The following is a 19,549-nucleotide window of genomic DNA, read 5'->3' as shown; positions in this document are numbered from 1 at the left end:
GTCTGTATCCTGTCAATCATATTTTAAATAAACGCTGATTGGCCAGGTAGGAAGTATAGGCGGGAAAACCAGACAAGAAGTAGAAATGATACAATGAGAACAGGAGAATTCTGGGAAGGAAGAAGCTGATTCCTCCCAGTCCTTGCAGACCATCAAGGAAGCAGGATGTGACCTGCCAGCTGAAAAAGTTACCGAGCCATGTGGCAAAAATAGATCAGAATAATGTGTTAATATAAGTTACAAGAGCTAATAAGTAGCATGACCTAATGGGCCAATCAGCTTTATAACTTATAGAGATCTCTGTGTGATTTTCTTTGGGGCTTGCCAGCTGTGGGGTACCAGGCAGGGCAGAAACCCCCAACAAGCAGCCCCCCCTCATGTTACAGTTCAAGGCCAGCATCTGCTGAGGCGGGTTTTGAATTTGTCAGGCTTTCTAACTCCAAGGACTACAGTTTCATACCCTGCCATCCTTTTGTATTGACAGATAGAATTTATTTATATCAAAATATGAATCCTGGCTAATAGAACGTAGGAAACAGAGGTGAAATTGCACACATTTCCTTTGTGAAAAATTTGACTGAAATGCCTCCGTTTCACTAACTAGCAAGTTATGCTATTATAGTCACATTTCAAGCAGAGTCAACTTCCACCTTCTTCTCAGGTCATAATAACATAAATAATACAGCTAGGAAAAACAAGGATCACAGACTTACGTCTCCATCATAAGTGAGATAAGTTTAAAGTCAGTCAAAGCAAACATTAAGTTACAAATGCAAGGGAAATGTGCCTCCACTCAAGACATGGGGCAAAAATAATTGATCAAATAACAATGAAAATCAATTTGCATTATTTTTTGCACGATGAAATTCTGCATACCTTTGGCAGCACTTGCTTCATATCCATAAGACGTTTTGTTAAAAACATGATGATCCCCAGAGGATGGGATTAGCCTTGAATCTGAAACGGGGTGAACCCCTTTAATGCGTTCGGCCAGTGCCTTGTGTGGGTCATAAGAGCCCAGTGTCCTGGGCGAGCTGGTCCTCAGCATTGGTTCAGTGGGTTTCTCTTCTCTTTGATGACCATGTGTTAGGTGAGTCTCTGTGTTGCTCACATTCCTAAGAGGAGATCCAGCGCCTTGCGGCAACACTTCCCTCTGGTTAGCTGCAGAGGTCTCTGGTAAAGAACACAATTCAGAGCCACAGCGGCCATCTAGCCTGTACCTCCCAGGAGACATCGTCATACAGGGCACAGTCCCCACAAACTCCATCGTGGTCTTTGTGATAGTGGTGATATTGGGGGTGGGCTGAGAGGTAGCATCATTGTGACCAAAGTTGTCGCAGTGCGATGCCATACTTCCACTTTTAGGAAAGGCATCTGCCTCAGACAAAGAGTCTTCAGTCAAGGCCAAGAATTCTGAAGGGGTCTGAGCTGTGGTCAGATCAGTGGAAAGTAGAGGCGACTGTAAGGAACTTCCTGCGTGCTCTGTTACATCCACAGAGCAAGACGGGGAAGGTCTCCCTACTTCTAGTTCCCGCTCCTGGTACTGTGCTATCGCCAGAGAAAACTCAGGCTGCTGTACCAATGGCCTGGATTGACTCTGTGGAACCGACTTAGAAAATTTAGAGTGGGACGAAAAGGATTTGGGGAGTAGCTTCTTTGTTGACTGCTTAAGAGAACGGCGAGTTTGTTCTTCTGTGAATCCAGAATCATCCCCTTCACTTCTGCCAGAACTTAGACAATTTATAAAGACATTCTTATTAGTTGAAGGTTCCTTTTCTCTTTCAAAATCTTCCGTCAAAGATCTTGTTATCTTCTTACTTCGTGAACTACTAAAACCCACAGAATGTCTTCCCCTGGTTTTGACTTGCTCCTCCAAACTAAGTTTCTGTATATTGCTGTGACTGGGTTGAGCACCATTGGAAATACTAAGGTTCTGTTCGGTGGGTTCTGGCTTAGGTTCACTCCCCTTCTTGTGGTGGAAGCTGATGGATGGAGCCCGGAAGATGCTCCTGCGTTTCCCCACGCTCCCTGAGCTGGAGTTGGTGCTGGAAGGCGAGGAGCTGTGAACACCAGCTGTGTTGCCAGAAGAGGGTGAAGAAGGGAGAGAGTCATGCCTTCTGTTAATACTTTTCCTGAATATTGGCAACCGGGAGACCAGGGTACATCGTCTTGATCCTGAGTCCCCCATTGGGACCCCTAGGCTTACACTGTGATAGCCTGGGAAAAGGGAAAAGAAAGAAAATAAGTCAATAGAAATTAGTCTTGACCAGGATCTGGTTAAGCAAAATACAGCTTTTCAAGAAAAAGAATGGAATTTGCTTTGCACTACAATAATAGCAGCCAAAATTCAGAATTTAAGAAAATAGAAAAAGCATCCACAAACTTGTATCAAAATCTTACTATGAATCAAAAACTTTCAAAATTACCACAAATACTTAGTCTACTAAAAAGAATGCTAAGTTTGAAAATACAAGATCTTTGTTTAAGTCTGCTTTTAAATTCTGATACATTATTAAATCTGAACGTTTTATGCTTAAATATAGTCATGTTTAGTACCACATGGCTCATTGGAGATCTATGCAGCTTAACAGAAACAGAGACCAATGATAAGCCAGGAACTAAAATCTGCACTCATGGAAAACCAATTGGAGCAAATTCTGTGTAGGTGGAGGCTGATGGAGGGACTCCGGAATATGCTCCATGGTGTCTGACACAGAAAGCTTAGGGATAATCAGAATGTGGACAAAAGAAACTCTGTCACACAAGATGTAGGAATCCAACTATGAGCTAAAAGAAAGACTTAATGAAAAACTCAAAGTGTCACTAATATTGAGAGTAGCAACAAGGAACAAATCCGAAATACAGGATCCTTATGACCATATTTATGTTAGTGCATCTGGGTGCCAGTGAAGAAGAAGGTGGAGGAGGGGGTGGAAAGGTGCCTTCTATAATACTTTTTGAGGCACAAAGCATTTCTCAGAGATGGCATCTGTTTGTTAGAACTCTAAAAGTTTAGTAGTAATGCTTTGGGGCATTTCACAGTACAAGGAAAGGTAACTTGGTAATGTCACCAGCTAAAGAAGCAAGACCAGAGTAAGGAACCGAGCCTTCTCTACCCCAAAGCTGGCTTATGGCCAATACAGCATACAGGATGCTCTTCATTCTCTGGAGTGAATAGCAGAGAGCTGCTGGCATGCTCCCACTGCAGAGACTGTTACATAATCAGTCTTACTTCACCTTACACATTCGGTCTTTCTGTTTTGGTACTGCTGCTTACCACAGGCTTTCATGATATAGCACAGTTGGCTCCTGCTTTGGTTTGATAAAAGATCTCATTTGATTGTTATATTTCTGATTGCCTTGTGGTGCTGGGTTGGAACCCCAGTGAGCTGAACACAAACATGCAAGCATTCTTTCCTCTCTGCTCTTGACGGCAGCATGGCTAGGAGCAGTTATTTCAAGTTCCTACTTTGACTTCCCAGTAATGATGGACTGTAACCTGGATTTTCGCATTAAAAATAAACCCGTTTTCCACTAAGTTGTTATTTTGTCCAAATATTTTATCACAGCATCACAAATGAAGCTAAGATGCTTACAGTGGTGAGGATTTATGTCTTTTGCATGTGTCCTTCGTTTTTTGTTAAACCCTCCCCCATTCTGTCCTCTACTACCTCTTCACCAATGCTTAAACCTTTGTCCTTCCCCTTTCCACCTTCATGCATGTTCTAATACTGCTTCCTCCTTAAGACCTCTTCCCCTCCCAGTATCATGGGCCCTTTCAAGCTTTTCAAGCTTTGCTTGCCTTCTCCGGATACTCCATATTAAACACATGAATGCAAAACTTCAACATGAGGATGCAGATATGACAGGGAACATGCAGAATTTGTCTCATTTGGCTCATGTTATCACATCCAGTATTACTTAATTCTAATCATTTTCCCGCAAGCCTCATTATTCCATTTTTCTTTACAGTTGAATGATACTCCATAGGCTACTGCCACTGGTATTGGCTGCCCACCCTAACTAAATCCTATTGCTGAAGACACCACACACTTTGGTTGCAGGACATAAAGAAATCCAATGGGAACTGACCTGGAAACTTTCTCCCTGTTTGCTGCCAAAAGGTACAGTACATGGCATTAAGTGGGGGAAGCAATAAGTTCTCTTACCCAGTTGTAAACACCCTGGGATGCTACAGTAGTGGCCAGCCAGGCAAAATGTACTCACTAATTCAATAGCAACATGCATGCTATGGAAGTAACTAACCACTTTCTAATTGCATTTGAGGCCTGTTACACAGGGAGTAACTCAAAACTGGTTCAGTAAATCTGGTCAGAAGCACATGTCTAAGGAAATCATGGGTGTTAGAGTGGAACTAAACAGTTTTTTCTAAATGAGTATCTTATAATTGCTGCCAAAATATCATCATTATTTACATATATATGTATCAAGATATTTCTGGACTTTTCTTTAGCATGTTTTGATTAAATCAGCCCTCAACTGAAAGACTAACTCAGATCTAGGTCATTGTAACAAGTGTCCAAACAATGTTTTTCAGAAAATCTTTTATAGTAAGTAATTTTCTCTTAACTACTTAATCTAAACAGTGAGACCTCCACCGGGCCAGTGTGGAGCACATAGGCTACTCTTGTTGGTTCATTGAGGGGAACTCTGTCCTTGAGTAGAAATAAAACCCATTAAAAATAGAAGATTCTTTAAGCTTCACTTTATTGTACATGAAGTCTTGTTTCCTGCTCGAAGGAATAAATGGCAGAAAGATAACCTACCTATAGCTCGTATTTCCCATAGTCTTGAGAAAAGCTCTGTGGGACCTGCCAGCTGTCTGAAGCCCCAGATCCACCCTTCTAGTGCACACCACTCTTTTCTATTCCTACCTTCATCCTTTGTACAGCCATGACTGTGTCTGCTTGCTTAGTTCCTCCATTAATTAAGAAGAACCTAACATAGAATGAATTCCCAAGTGGGCAGTTTCACTTTGAACACTTCAATATTTCAAACATAAATAAAATCAACAAATTGTACACCTTTTACAAGCTTATCAGAAGTCTTTCAAGTTATGAAAACCGTGTATCTCAAAGCCATGTTTATCTGAGACATGTGCATGATAATGCTTTAATGTTGCACAAATTGACTACACCTTTGTCTCATCACTGTTGGAAAGCATCTCTGGCTGGTCCAGGCTGCAGTCTCTTGTGGCCCACAGATTTTCCCAAAAGGTGGGCAACAAGGGAACTCCCTCCCTTCCCAGCAAAATTTCCTGCTCTCTTCCGACCCTTATCTGGAGAATGTCCTTGGGCCTGGAGGAGAGACCTTACCTGAAAACTGTCTCTAAGCCAGGGGCCTCACTTATCTGTATCTTGATCCTTGGCACAGATTCCTGCTGGAAGTTTCCCTTTCTCCACACTTGATAATAAAGACTTGTGCTAGGAACTTTACAATAGGACTGTGCCTTTTAATACAAATTAGGGCTTGTTCCCAGGTTCTCCAATCTTATATATTACTTATCCTCTGGAATAAAGTTGAGCTGATTCACTGAAGTCTGTTCCCCAGAGGGCTGTCTCTTTCATACACACTACTATCCTAAGGCTGTTCCCTGCTTCTTCTCCCTCCACCCGTGTGGACCAATGCAGCCAACACTTCTGAGGTGGAGGAAGAGCCATCCACCACCTCACTCTCATTATATACACAAAGGTGTGCTCTAAGACTGGCATAGTATTCTCATGCAACTTTACTACGTTATAATCGCAACGGTAACCTTTTAATCCTTTAGTGAAACTTCCATATTTTGTTCTTATGCACTTCAAAGTAAGAGAAACATCTTTTCTCCACTGCTTTGTTTTATCAAGCATGGGGGGTATGATAAAAGCTGGTATATACATGCTATAGGAAACAGGAAAGTCAGAAAACAACTTTGGGGAGTTGATCTCTTCCTTCTAATGTTGGTTCTAGGAACTGAATCAGATTGTCAGACTTTTAGGGAAGTGCTTTTACACAGAGCCATCTCACAAGCTCTCTTTTCTGAATTATTATCTAATCTTTCTTAACCAAAAAGTTACTGAAAATGTATAGATTGAATTATTAACCCTAAGAATTATTAACTTTAGATAAAACAAACATTACATCCATTAGAAATACTTCTTTCTGAAGATTCAATTGACAGTAATAATAATAAAAAAAAATCCCTCTGACCTCCAAGGCGACCTCTGTGAATCATCATAAGCATGGACTAGAACAATAGGAATGATCATTTCATAGAGGCTGGGAAGATGACTCAGTTAACTCAGCTTACTGAACCCAGTTTCAGTCCCCAGCCCAATCTAAGGGATCTGACACACTCTTCTGGCCTTCAGTACTGTCACACAAGTGTTACACACACAGAGGAAACTACACAAATTTATACATTTGCATAATAAAAATAAAGACATCTTGAGAATTTACTTCATAGGAACTTCTCTAGTAATGAGAAGATACCACACTGAAATTCATAGACTTCCTGCCACAGGGCACACATTCAACCTCCGGTGTTGTGATGCTGGGCTATATTCAAGCAAATGAAACTTGAGACATGCAATACATGATAATGAAAGCAAGTGATAGAGGAGGCCTGAAATGCATAAGCCGGTATGGAAACTCATCAAAATCTGGGCTTATTAATGAACTTTATGTACAGAGTGAATCAATGCTTCACATTTTATTACCAACTTCCCCTAAGTTGCATTTGTATTTGGATTTAAAAAGTTTCTTTTCACTCTTCCAGGAACAGTACTTAGAGATGCTCAGAATGGTCCAGCATTTGACACGCTGTCACAGGCTTTCCTACAATACAGTCTCTAATAAACTAGGTTGTCTTGCACGCCTGGCAGCAGGACTGTTTACATTTATACCAAGAAGGTTGGGGCAGCACCTAATTCCACAGGTAGTGTGGGACCAGGAGACATTGAGGGCTTTATGCTGCGAGCCCTAAAGTTCTATGAAACTGTGTATGACAGGGCCTATGGTGGTGTTAGGTGTGCCAAGTGTGTCTGTGACAAGATCAAGCAGGCATTCTTTACTGAGAAGCAGCAAGCTGTTGTGGAAGTGTTAAGAGACACAGGCACAGAGTCGGAAAGCAAAACAAATAGACAGCTTGTTTTGTATAAAAAAAAAACACTATTTTTGTCCTTCAATTATTTGAAGCTTTTGTGAGGAAAGTAACAAAAGTTAAAACTCATCCTAGCCCTACTCCTTCTGAGAAAAGTTTTCAGAAAATAACCACAGACAGACAACATGAACTGTCTCAAAAGGAAATCTATTCTACTTGGGAGAACACAGGAAAGGAAACTCACAGACACAAATTCTCCACAAGTAACAATTTTCAATTTTGAGCCATGCAAGAATGCATCATATGTAACAATATCAAAGAATGCAGTTTGAGGAAATTTCCCAGCAACCTTATCTAATTGTGCTAACTCAACAGGGCCATCTGAGTTAAGCTTGGGGCTTCAAGGGAAAGGCCTCTGCTCTAGACAAGACCCGCTGTTTACACAGCAACATTCTTGGACTTTAACTATCATGTCACTTTTCTGTGGATGTACATTTTTAAAATGCTTCATTTTACCTCTTACATGAACAGGAAAATAATGGAAGTATTTTGAACATATTTATATCGTAACTACAATACAGACAACAGTCACTTCTGTCAGTAGGACCAGTGAAGACACCAAGGGTTGTACTTCAGGAATGACAGATGTGGACCAAACAGATTATCACTCACAGAACAAGAGTGAGATTATTCACCTAGGAATGTTGGGGTCAGAAATTATATCACTGAAAGTAAGTGCCTAATTAATAAATTATTAAAATTGTATATAACTAGCCATCGTGGATATATTATGTTTTTCTTAAGTAAGATAAGAATACAAATAGTATCACTTGCATAAGAAAGAACAGCTCCTTAAAATGATTTCACCACAGGGAAAGATATATAAGCAAAATCAGACTGCTGCAATTAGCTCTGTACAAAACAATCTTACAGTTAAGTTGAAAGAACAAAACAAAATTAACATAATGAGACAGTTACAGCAAAATGGGAGAATACACTTCAAAGTAATAGCTCTGGTGAGACTGAAAAACAGAGAAAAATCTTAACTGATAGAACATAATATTTAGAAGGAGTAAAATTGACACCCCCATCATACATGATCATAGCTCTTGATTGTCTTCAAAGACAATAAAAATACAAGACAGAGAAAAAAATGAGTTTGTCTCCAGATGGGTTAGTTGTGAAAGCAACAAGAAATATAAAACCTTTTGTGTGTGTGTGTGTGTGTGTGCAAACCTTAGACAAAAATAAGAATACATTAATGTTTAAAGAATGTATAGTTTGTGTTTGTAGATTCAAACAGCGGATATTTAGCTGAAGAAATGGACGAAAGAATGCCTGGGTGTGAACTCAGGCCTGCATTTAGAATCTCAGTGATCTAACTTCTCCCAGAGCCTCAAACTTTCCCTGGCGATAACATCTGCTGCCTGAAGGAATTGTTGTGTGGAGCCTGAAAAGAAAAAGAGAGAAAGGAGAGATGGGAAGGAGGAGGGGGAAGAAGAGGGGAGGTGCAGAACAGAAACTCAACAAAGCTGCTGACCTCTGTAACTCATTCATCCTGGGCACTTAGCATGCTGGTGCTGAAGGGATGATTCTCCTTCAATCTGTTACATCCCCAAGTCCTTTCACCCATACATTCTAACCAGTTCATACCTGTTTTACAACATCTGTTGATCTAACCTGAATCACCATAGAAAGGGTATCATAGGCTGAGAGAGAGACTTAAGTGCCAGTGGGGCTTAGGAATCAGTCACAGCGTAAGCTATATGGCAAACATTATTTGACTTAACTTTTACAGAAACAGGACATCTTTTAATGTAAATAATTTCAGATTTTGAAATAAGTATAAAGATATAAAGAATACATCAGGGATGGTATATGAAAACTAAAGGGAAATTTTATTCTCAACATACATTATATTTATAAATATATAAACTGGGGGTGATTTTCTGTTCTATTCACACACTGTGTGTGTATTGCGACCACATATGAGGTGAAGTATGGAACTTCTCACTAAGGTGTTGCATCGGTGTGTAATGTGATTCAAGTTTGGACACATGGCTTTCGGATTAGCGATTCTCAACTCTAATCCCCTTCCTTTCTTTGACCCACAAATCTGACCATGTTATCCCTCTCTTGGCCACACATAACTGTATAACCAAAACATTCAGACACTAGTTCTGAATTAAACTGTTACCTCCATGTCTGACTATGATTCTCAAAAGGTGAAACTGTGTTTATTTAGGAAGGACAGTGCACACATAGCAAATGTGCAGTGTCACAGGAAAGTGAGTCTGAAAATATGTTTGTTCACAACAGCTGCACTATTTTATAATATCCTATTTAGAATTTGGTTATATTCAAAGTAGCTATTAATTAAAGGAACCCCTAACTGTGTTCTAGAATAGGATTCTTAGAAGCAGACTCCAAGTAAGCCTTCTTAGAGAGGCAGTTTACTAAGGGGTTGCTCTCAGGACACAGAAAAGAAACATGGACAAAGGCTGCAGGACAGCCTGCAGGAAGTAAATGCAGACTTCAGGGTACCCGGGGGTGGGGGAGGGGTGGGGGAGGTGCTCAATAATCCTTGATACCTGAGGCAGGAGGCTGGGATTAGTGCCACTCAGCGATATGTAGCCAATTTTCTCAAAGAATGAGAAAACACTAGGAAGATATTCAATGGGTAAGGAGTCAATATCTGCAAGACATAAAGAATTCTATCCAAATCAATAAGGAAAAATCTTAAATGAAAAACAAATGATCAAGGACTATGAACATTTCTCAGAAGGGAAAAAAATGAATTAAAAATGAAAGGCTAAGAGGCCAACTAGGTGCCAGTATACACCGAGTATAAGAGACTCATGAATATTTAAGTATAAGAGTGTAAGAGACTCATGAATATTTAAGACCACTGTTCACTTAACAGTAAAAGACTGTATTTGTCTTAAAGCTTTGTTAACAGATGGCATCAGAACAAAAAGTCCTGCAGTTACACGAAGTAATCAGCAGAGGGCAGAATAGTCTGTCTTTTGATTTATAAAAGTCAAAATTTAAAATCATATTCAAATAAATCTAATTTAATGGGTATTTAGTTATCAAAAATATAATAAAGTCTTTAAATGATAAATGACATATCAAAATATTATTTTCAATATTGTTTCTAAAAAATGTCTGATAAATTATTTTTAATTAAAGAATGTCTCTAACTCTTAAGTAGAAAATTTTAGAAGAGTTAAAATAGTAAAATAAAAAACCTTTTTAAGCTAGAAACACACAGGGCTTATTCTAGGCAGTGTGGTTGCACCTGGAAAGTAAGGTAGGAGAATGCACATGAGTTCAAAGCCAAACTGGGCTATACGTAAGACCTGGTCTCAAAAAACTAGAACTGCATTAAAATGTATAGAATTTATTCTGTGGAAAAGAATGCATTAAAGAAGACAGTGGATATGCTAAGCACTTATAATCACGAGGGTGTATTTTCTGCATGTAGGCAGTCACCACACAGACATCAGCATAGGCAGTGGTATGTAACAGATACTCTCTCAATGTCTAGTCACGTGAAAACACAAATGTTAGATCAATCAAACTGACTGTGAGTGATGTTGCCATAGAGGACCCTCAACACACTCAGCCTTGTGTGGGTTGAGAATGCTGATTCCCTCTATTATGGTGATCAAGCCTAACCGGTGTGTTAATTCCATTCAGTTGTGAATTGACACCATGCGCCAGGGTTTTCAGAATCATTTTTAAAGAACTCCATATTCTTTTAGAATGTATCTCAATTTATAAATTAACCACTTTCACCAAATCCCTTATTTTACACTTATTTGTACACTGTTTTTGGACTGTGTTTCTTCCTAAGATCAGAGAATTGGCTCAAATAAATTCATGGCTGCCTTTTTAAAAGAAATGTGCAAAGAACATTCAAGTTTGAGAGATTATACAAATGTACACATCATATGCATGTCTCTATACTACTTCATTCTAGCTCAGATACAACAATGACCCTGTTGCCAGCCATCTTCTCACAAGCACATATGAAGGAAAAGTTCCTGCTCAAGGAACCCTTACTATTAACACTGTCTGGTGTGTCTTAGAACAGAAAACAGAGGGGAGAGTGATGTGAGATGCCCCTCTGTATGATGTGATTATGTTTTATTACCATTTGTCAATAATGAACCTGATTTGACCTATGGCAGAGCAGAATGTAGCAAGGCAGGAAATCCAAGCCGAGATAGTAGAGGAAAGAAGACAGAGTCAGGGAGATTCCAGGTGTCTGCTGAAGATGAAAGATGCCTTACCAGTAGGCCACAGGTGGTGGTGATATACAGATTAATAGAAGTTGGTTAATTTAAGATGTAAGAGGTAGCTATAAATATGCCTTAGCCATTAGACCGTGTTGTAATTAATGTAGTTTCTGTGTGATTATTCAGGTCTCAGTGGCTAGAAAACCAACATGCAGGCTCCATTTATAAAACACTAGCCACTACCTGGCATGGATTAACATAAGACCTAAAAAAAGTTTAAAAATAAAAGGGCTTCTAGATCAAAACAAAATGGGAGTCAATTGCTGCTTCTTGGTAACCACAATTTTTCAGATAAGCTCTGTTTGCTGGCCATAAGCAGAAGAGTGGCTTCTTTAAGAGAAGGCTTCCTGGTTCATGTGGGAGACATGAATGATTCTGGCTCTTTTGAGTGGTTCTGCTAGGGAGCACTTATGGGATTTGTGAGCAGAGTGCTGCAAATTGCTTAATGGTGACATAGACTTCTGTGTCCCTGGAGCTGGGCTGGTGAACATGGCTCACAGAAGTAGTAAACATACCTCTATTATGTGGGTGGGGAAGAGTCAACAGGAAAAGCTGAGAACATTAATCCTAGCCACATCTGCTTAGCATTTCAAAAAATACTCTCCTTACAGATACGTATAAAAATACACAGTAAGACAGTTTCAGAAGAAAAAAAGCTCTGAATAGATCACATGGGTTTATGAAAGAGTACAGACAGTCATAGATTAAAGGAGTCAAGATAATAAAATAAATATTAAAAAGTAAGAGAACAATCAGGAGGCAAAGGCAGGTGAGGTTGAAGTCAGCCTGGCATACAAGAGCTAATTCCAGGACAGCTAGGACTGTTACTCAGAGAAACCCTGTCTCAAAAAACAAAACAAAAACAAAATAAAAACCCTTAAAAAAAAAAAACAGGAAAAAGGGGGATAACATTAAAAAGCCACATAAAGATGGAAAATACAAAAAAAATCTGGATTTATGCAGATTACTGTGTTTTCTTTCAATTTTTTGACTGTGAAGGTAAGCGCAGAGAGACATTTCATTTGTACAGATTGCTAAGCTAAACTATATTTTAAAACTATATTTTAAAGGTACCTTGACTTAAAAATTTGAGTCTAAGGATATGTCACTTAATAAAATGGCTCTGCTTTTGTTTCCATAGACGATGAGAACCTGTGGATTTCTTCCAGGATGATGTGAGTTGATGAAACAAGACCCTCCCAAAAGGTCTTCATGAACCCTAAAAATATTTTACCCAATAAACAGTAGGATACAGTTTGCAGAAAACAATACCCAAATTGATGGAGGAAGGTCATTGGTTAAATAAAAAAACTGCCTTGGCCCTGATAGGTTAGAACATAGGTGGGTTGAGTAAACAGAACAAAATGCTGGGAGGAAGAGGAAGTGAACTCAGACATCATGCAGCTCCTCTCAGAGCCAGACACAATGAAGCAAGCCGCCAGGTCAGACATACTGAATCTTTCCCGGAAGCGCACACAGATTATTAGAAATGGGCTAAATTAATACATGAGAATTAGCCTAGAAAAGGCTAGATATAATGGGCCAGGCAGTGTTTAAATGAATATAATTTGTGTGTTGTTATTTTGGGGCATAAGCTAGCCAGGCAGCCGGGAGCTGGGCTGTGGGAAGAGGCCCACAGCTCATACTACACCCAAATTCCCAAAATAACTGTTTATAAATATTTATTTTCCTTTTAAAAGGGTTGATTGTGAATGATTAATGGTCACAATCAATTTCTAAAATAATAATAATAATGGATATAAGATATGGAAATGAGCATTTACATTAGAATGAATTTTGGTTTATTGATATAAATTACACTTAAGGTTAATTTTGTTACATGTATATTTCTACTCTTGTTTAATATATTATGTTTATACAGTTCATTTAAAAATGCAATATATAATTAAGAACTGCAGCTTAATAGAGTGTCATCTGTAATAATCAAACTTTTAATTTGGCTAGTTTAGGTTTTCTAGATATACAAATATATTTCAGAAGTACAGGTATTCTTCAAATCTTTCAAAGACTTAATAGAATATGGCATTTTTAATGTTTTAAGAACTTAGACTTTTCTCAACAGTGAGACATGTCTACTTCTGACATTACCAATTACTTCAAGAGGATGATGGGCATTGAAGAAACTCATTATGGAATTTTCCTTCAATGTGACAAGGGCAGACATTTGGGTAAGAAACTGCTCTTGTCTAGATTGTTTGATTTTATGCTATATGAACTATACATTTAGGACCCACAGAAAAGTGACTGCTAAACTTTCCAAACGACGGAATATTCCTCAGGTTTCCTGCTTCACAGAGGAAACTGTCAGACATTCCGTAGGACACAGAAGAAAGTGAATGACAAACTGCCAATACAGGCAAAACAGTGTTTCAAATTTCCTGCTTCATAGAAAAGTATTCATGTTACTATGGGCCTGTAGGCTGAAGATGGATGTCCCAATATTACAGAAGAACTTTGTGTGACTGTCCAGGCAGTGAGATGTCTCTGTCAATTCTAAGGTTTTAGAAGTTGCTTACAATATACTTCCCATTTACTAAGGTAATATTATGTCCTTCTATGGTCTTAGATGGAGTTGAAGACAGTTTTCCTTAGTTATGACAAAGATAAAATTAGATATAAAACTTTAGACTCACAAAGAAATATTATAACTGCAATTCTTGTTTGATACTTGATTTGATATATGTAATTTTACTATGTAAAAGTTAAAAACCTTCCTTTTTATTTAGACAGAAAAAGGGAGATGATGTGGGATTCCCCTCTGTATGCTGTGAATATGTTTTATTATCATTAGGTAATAAAGAAGCTGCTTTGATCTATGGTAAGGCAGAATATAACAAAGCAGGAATTCCAAGCCGTGATAGAGAAGGAACGAAGGCAGAATCAAGGAGACATCAAGTAGCTACCAGAAGAGAAAGGTGACTTACCAGAAGGACACAGCCTTGTGGTGATATACAGATTAATAGAAATGGATTAATTTAAGATGTAAGAGCTAGCTAGAAATATGTCTGAGCCATCAGCCAAACAGTGTTGTAATTAATATAGTTTCTGTGTGATTATTCGGTTCTGGTCTGCCTGGAAACCAATTTGCAGTCTCTTTCTATAGGAGGTGTTCAAGGGAGGGAAGCAGCAGAGGGGGATGCCTCCTACTAAATTGCTAAATTAGAAGTTTCCCGGCAAGTTTCTTTCTTTTCCATATATTTCAATTGATTATCAAATCAATGAGCAACTGATTCAACAGACTAATCTATTTAGGAAGACTTGATGCCTAAAATGTGATGATGAGGTATTGGGTGCTCTGATACAGCCTCAAAGAGCAACACTTTGGTAACAATTTTAAATCAGAAAAAAAAAAGACTGTTTTGTTTTTATCAATTCAAAGATTCAAGCTAGACGCAGAACCTTTATTTTATTGCAATCCTTTTTCTATTTTAATGGCCAATTATTTTTAAAAACCATAGTATTCTTTGACTTTACACTGAATTTACTTCTCTTTTTAAAAGAACTACATAGCACATATTATACACATAATATATTCATTTACTTCTTTCTGTTTAAAAATTCAAGATTTGTTAATAAATTAAATAAACTGAGGGTTATGTTTATGTGATAGTACCTCAATGCCTGTGGTAGGCTGCAATATCTGTTCTGAGCAACATATTTAACTTGAGAGGTTAAGTACTAAAAAAGTATTCATAGAGGTTTTGTTGGCTGTAAAGAAGAAAAGGTATTGAGCAAAGTTGCCACAAGCTGTAAATTTTGCATCCTGTAACATAAAAGTCATCTGCCTTCTTGAAAGTGAGCTTGGAAGTTTGTATCTAGAAACCTATATTGGTTAAGTGGTTCACTCAATGATACACAATAGTGTCTGTGCCAACATTTATAGAGCTAGGCTTTCTCAATAATGGAATTATATCAAATCTAATCAAATACGGCAGACTCAATCAGACATGTTCTTATTTCAAGCAAAACACCTTCCCTGAAAATGTTAGATACCTCTTTTCAACTGAGGGGTCTAATGTGTAGACTTTACTAAAGGTTTTTTGGTTTTGGTTTGTTTGTTTGTTATTTTCTTTCTCTGTGCAGTCCTGGCTGTCCTCAAAGTTACTCTGTAGACCAGAATAGTGTTGAACTCAGAGATCTGCCTCCCTCTGACTCCCCAGTGCTGGGATTAAAACTATGTTCTATCACATCCAGCTAAAGTTTATTTTTTTATGAGAAATATAGTTTTATCTCATCCTTTTATGGATTTCTTCTAAGCAAGAAATTCACCAGAATAGTGACTCGTACTTAATGAACAAAGGCTATTTACTCTGCCTAACAACTTTGTGTATGACTATTATTCTTATCTGGTAAATAAACAAATTGGTCAGGTTAGGGAGGTGATGCTAAGATTAAAATGAGGTTGTAGATGGCCAACACAAAATGAACTCAATGGAATTTCTGTAGACCCTTTGTCTGGGCATTTTTTGTCTTACTGACTTTTTGTTTATATATTATAGTTTCCAATTTTGTGTTGTCATGTTGTGTGTGTGTGTGTGTGTGTGTGTGCTAACATTTGGGGTTTTTTTTGTATCTGCATGTGTGTATGTATGTGTACAAGAACAGGTATATGTGTTTGTACCTGAACATATAAGCCATACATATACGTATACATGACCAGAATATATTCTATATTTTTTCGATTAATAAAATAAGCAGCTACAACTAGTAGACTCTCTATGAGCCTAATAATGGCATAAATATGTATTTTATGACACCTCAGTATTTACATGTTCTTTTTTTTTTTTTTTTAGTTTTTCGAGACAGGGTTTCTCTGTATGTAGCTTTGGAGCCTGTCCTGGCACTAGCTCTTGTAGACCAGGCTGGCCTCGAACTCACAGAGATCTGCCTGCCTCTGCCTCCCGAGTGCTGGGTTTAAAAGCGTGCGCCACCACCGCCCGGCTTACATGTTCTTTAAATATACTTTCCTCAATAGTATCAAACTGTTCATTTATATAATTTGAATTAAGGGAAGTATATAAATTGGTGATATAATCTCATTGATAAAAACAAATCTCATTGAAAAACAGATTAGCTAAAATTGCTTGTCCTTAGAAGCATCAAACACAACTTTCCAGTCACATCGGCATGCCTATTTCTATAGTCCATAGAAGAAAAAGGAGAGTGACTCACTAAAGTATGGCCTCTGAGTAATGGTACCCCTGCTCTCTCCAGCATTTCTTTAAGAAACATGTTTCACTGAGTATTAATCCACCCTCTGGCTAACTCAGGGTTTGTTTTCTCAGTAGGTGAGAGGCTGACCTGCTTTAAAACATTTAAGAAAGTAGAAGAGTCCATGACAACCTGAGGAAGGAAAGCTGACAAACCCCATCACCTCTTCACACATGCTCAACTAGGAATGGAAATCCAGGTCTGCAACATTAGGTTAAGGGAATCTCTGCCTCTGCAGACAAAGGGGAAGGAAGCTTGCAGTCTACTGAGTAAACTTCTGTTGAGTGACATTTCCCCAGCATACACAAACAGTTTAGTGCATTCTCCAAAAAGTTTTTTTTTTTTTAAATGGGGCTACATCTAGATACACAGGCAATGGATAAGAATTATGTTAAGTAACTTCAAAGTCTTCCAGTGTGGGAGGGGCACCAAAATAAATGAAGCAGCCAAATGAAATGACCCACAGAGCAGTGGTGTGCTTTGTGCAAACAATCAGAGTGATGAGATCCCAGTGAAGGTGGTGCTGACCGAGGAGGTGATGTCTTATCAGAATGGAAGTAATCTTCTGGGAGAAGCAAGATGAAATGAAAAGTCTCTGGGTAAACATAAGTAGTGCAATATGGGAACAGACTAATAGATACAGAACAAGGTACAACCAGTTGCAGAATACCTCCATTTTGTTCAAAAGAGCTGGCAACAAACCACATGCCACTTCATGCAGCCTGACCCAATCTTCACCACCCAAGAGAGAGTGTGATCTCTCTCTCTCTCTCTCTCTCTCTCTCTCTCTCTCTCTCTCTCTCTCTCTCTCTCTCTCCCTGCCCCCCTATTAAGCAGTCAAGTACGCAGACAAGAAGCCATGTCATAGCCTGGTATCCTAAGGCTATTGGTGGAATGAGTTCCCACAATATTTTCCTTTTTTTTTTTGTCTAAATAAGAAGATTCTAGACCAGGTGGTAGTAGCATGCACCTTTAATCACAGCACTCAGAAGACAAAGGCAGGCAGATCTCTATGAGTTTGAGGCCAGTCTGATCTACAAAAGCCAGTTCCAGGACAGGCTCCAAAGCTGCAGAGAAACCCTATCTCAAAACAACAACAAAACACAAACTAAAAAAAGAAGATTCCAAACCCAATAAAAAATTATATGCAATATTAACAATTATCAAGTATTTTCCAGGAAAAAGAAAGAGTAATAACATAAACAAAATGGAACTACAAACAAAAATAACAATATCAAGTAAGAAGTACATACTAAGTGTCCAGGTCATAGGTAAATGGCAAATAACAGAGATTATTCCAATAACTATCTGATCATGAAGTGTCTAAGTCTTGTACCTAACAGGCCCTATCTAAGATATGAAAGGATAGTAACTGTGATTGCCTAGTCTTCAATCCCATCAAAGACCGGAGGAGGAAAATATTACCTGAGTAAGTAGTAAGTACAAGCAGGTACCTTCCAAAAGATGCAAGAAAAGACAGAAACAGTTGGCTACCTGGACAGTCACCCAAAGTCTCTTTGCAATGTTCAGGTAACCAACTTTGTTTATAGACCTAGAATATCTGACAGACCATTTCTCAAATGCATGAAAATTTGAATGCCTGTTCTACCCTGCCTTGGCAAGATTCGGCAGTTGCTTTTCTTTGTGTCCTGCTTATCCAGAATGGACAGTGTGCTTACTGTCAGCAGTTGAGGCAAGGGCAGTTCTCTTCCCAGTAAGACAGTTTTGCCAAGAAGAAAACAAGCTCCATATCATTCTGCCAAAAAGAGGGAGTGAACACAGGGAACCAGGCAGTCTAAAAGTGAGAGAATAAGAATCCTGTAGGACTGGAGAAGGTCATGACCACATGCAGAAAAAGATGCAAGGCATTTACACTCAATATGCCTCTTCATAGGAGATGACCAACCAATTGGGAAACCACTGCCACTATCAACAAAATGAGATAACAGGGTCTGGCTCAGAGAGTCGCAAGGTAGAACAATGAGCTTAGTTTATTTTTGGGAGAACATTAATAAGAATGTTGGGTGTCCAAGACTGGAGAAATGGGCAAGGAAGAGCTTAAGGAAATGCCCAGATTGTCTCTGTTTATTCTTTTATTTTTATGTTGGTGTTGGTTTGCTGTTGTTCTAAACAGGGGAAGAAGTGCTGTTAAAAGCACTATCACAATTGCAAAATCAAGAAAAAATGAGTTGAAAATTTAGCCAAAGACTTAAAATAAGATGAAATATTGAATCATAATGTCTGTTACATACTGAATACAAACTGTTCCTGATGTGGGAGTGACTTCTTTCTATCTGTTGCTTTCATTGGTTAATTAATAAAGAAAACTATTTGGCCTGATAGGGCAGAATTTAGATAGGCTGATTAGACCAAACAGAACGCTGGGAAAAAGGGAGATGATCCAGACGCCATGGAGCCAGCCACAAGGTCAGACATGCTGAATCTTTCCCAGTAAGCCAACACTTTGTGGTGCTACACAGATTATTAGAAATGGGTTAATCAAGATGTGAGAATTAGCCAAGAAGAGGCTAGATATAATGGGACAGGCAGTGTTTAAAAGAATACAATTTGTGTGTTGTTATTTCGGGTATAAACTAGCCGGGTGGCAGGGACGCAGCCTGCTGGACCACATCACTACATGTTCCTAATACACACCTTTTAAAAACAAGTTCATTTTTAGTCTCAATTTTAGAAAATATAAAAAGGTGAAGTGTAAATGGAGATTTCTCTCCCACCTGAAAGTTCCCAAATAAACATTCAGAAGCTTGATATTAATTACAAACTTATTAGCTCAGAATTATTACTAACTAGCGCTTACAACTTAAATCAACCCATTTTTATTAGTTTAAATTTTACTATTTATGTGGCTATGGCTTGCTAACTCACATCTTACTTCTTTGGTTGATGTGGG

At 38.5% G+C, this 19,549-nt stretch overlaps 1 protein-coding gene across 3 annotated transcripts in view; it reads right to left on the bottom strand.

Annotated features, from left to right (window-relative positions):
• Positions 1-19,549, bottom strand: part of Ccser1 (coiled-coil serine rich protein 1) — a 1,153,064-nt gene that overhangs the window by 1,016,219 nt on the left and 117,296 nt on the right. For all 3 annotated transcript variants that reach the window (XM_050162333.1, XM_050162332.1, XM_050162334.1), the window contains one exon: positions 877-2,217. In XM_050162333.1, the coding sequence (XP_050018290.1) occupies positions 877-2,188 (1,312 nt within the window). In that variant the 5' untranslated portion in view covers positions 2,189-2,217. The remainder of the gene's footprint in view (positions 1-876; positions 2,218-19,549) is intronic.

Source organism: Alexandromys fortis, unplaced genomic scaffold (genome assembly GCF_014885135.2).
Source record: "Alexandromys fortis isolate MF-2015 unplaced genomic scaffold, M_Fortis_MF-2015_v1.1 scaffold_117, whole genome shotgun sequence".
NCBI lineage: Eukaryota > Metazoa > Chordata > Mammalia > Rodentia > Cricetidae > Alexandromys > Alexandromys fortis.
This window is presented reverse-complemented; position numbering and strand designations above follow the sequence as displayed.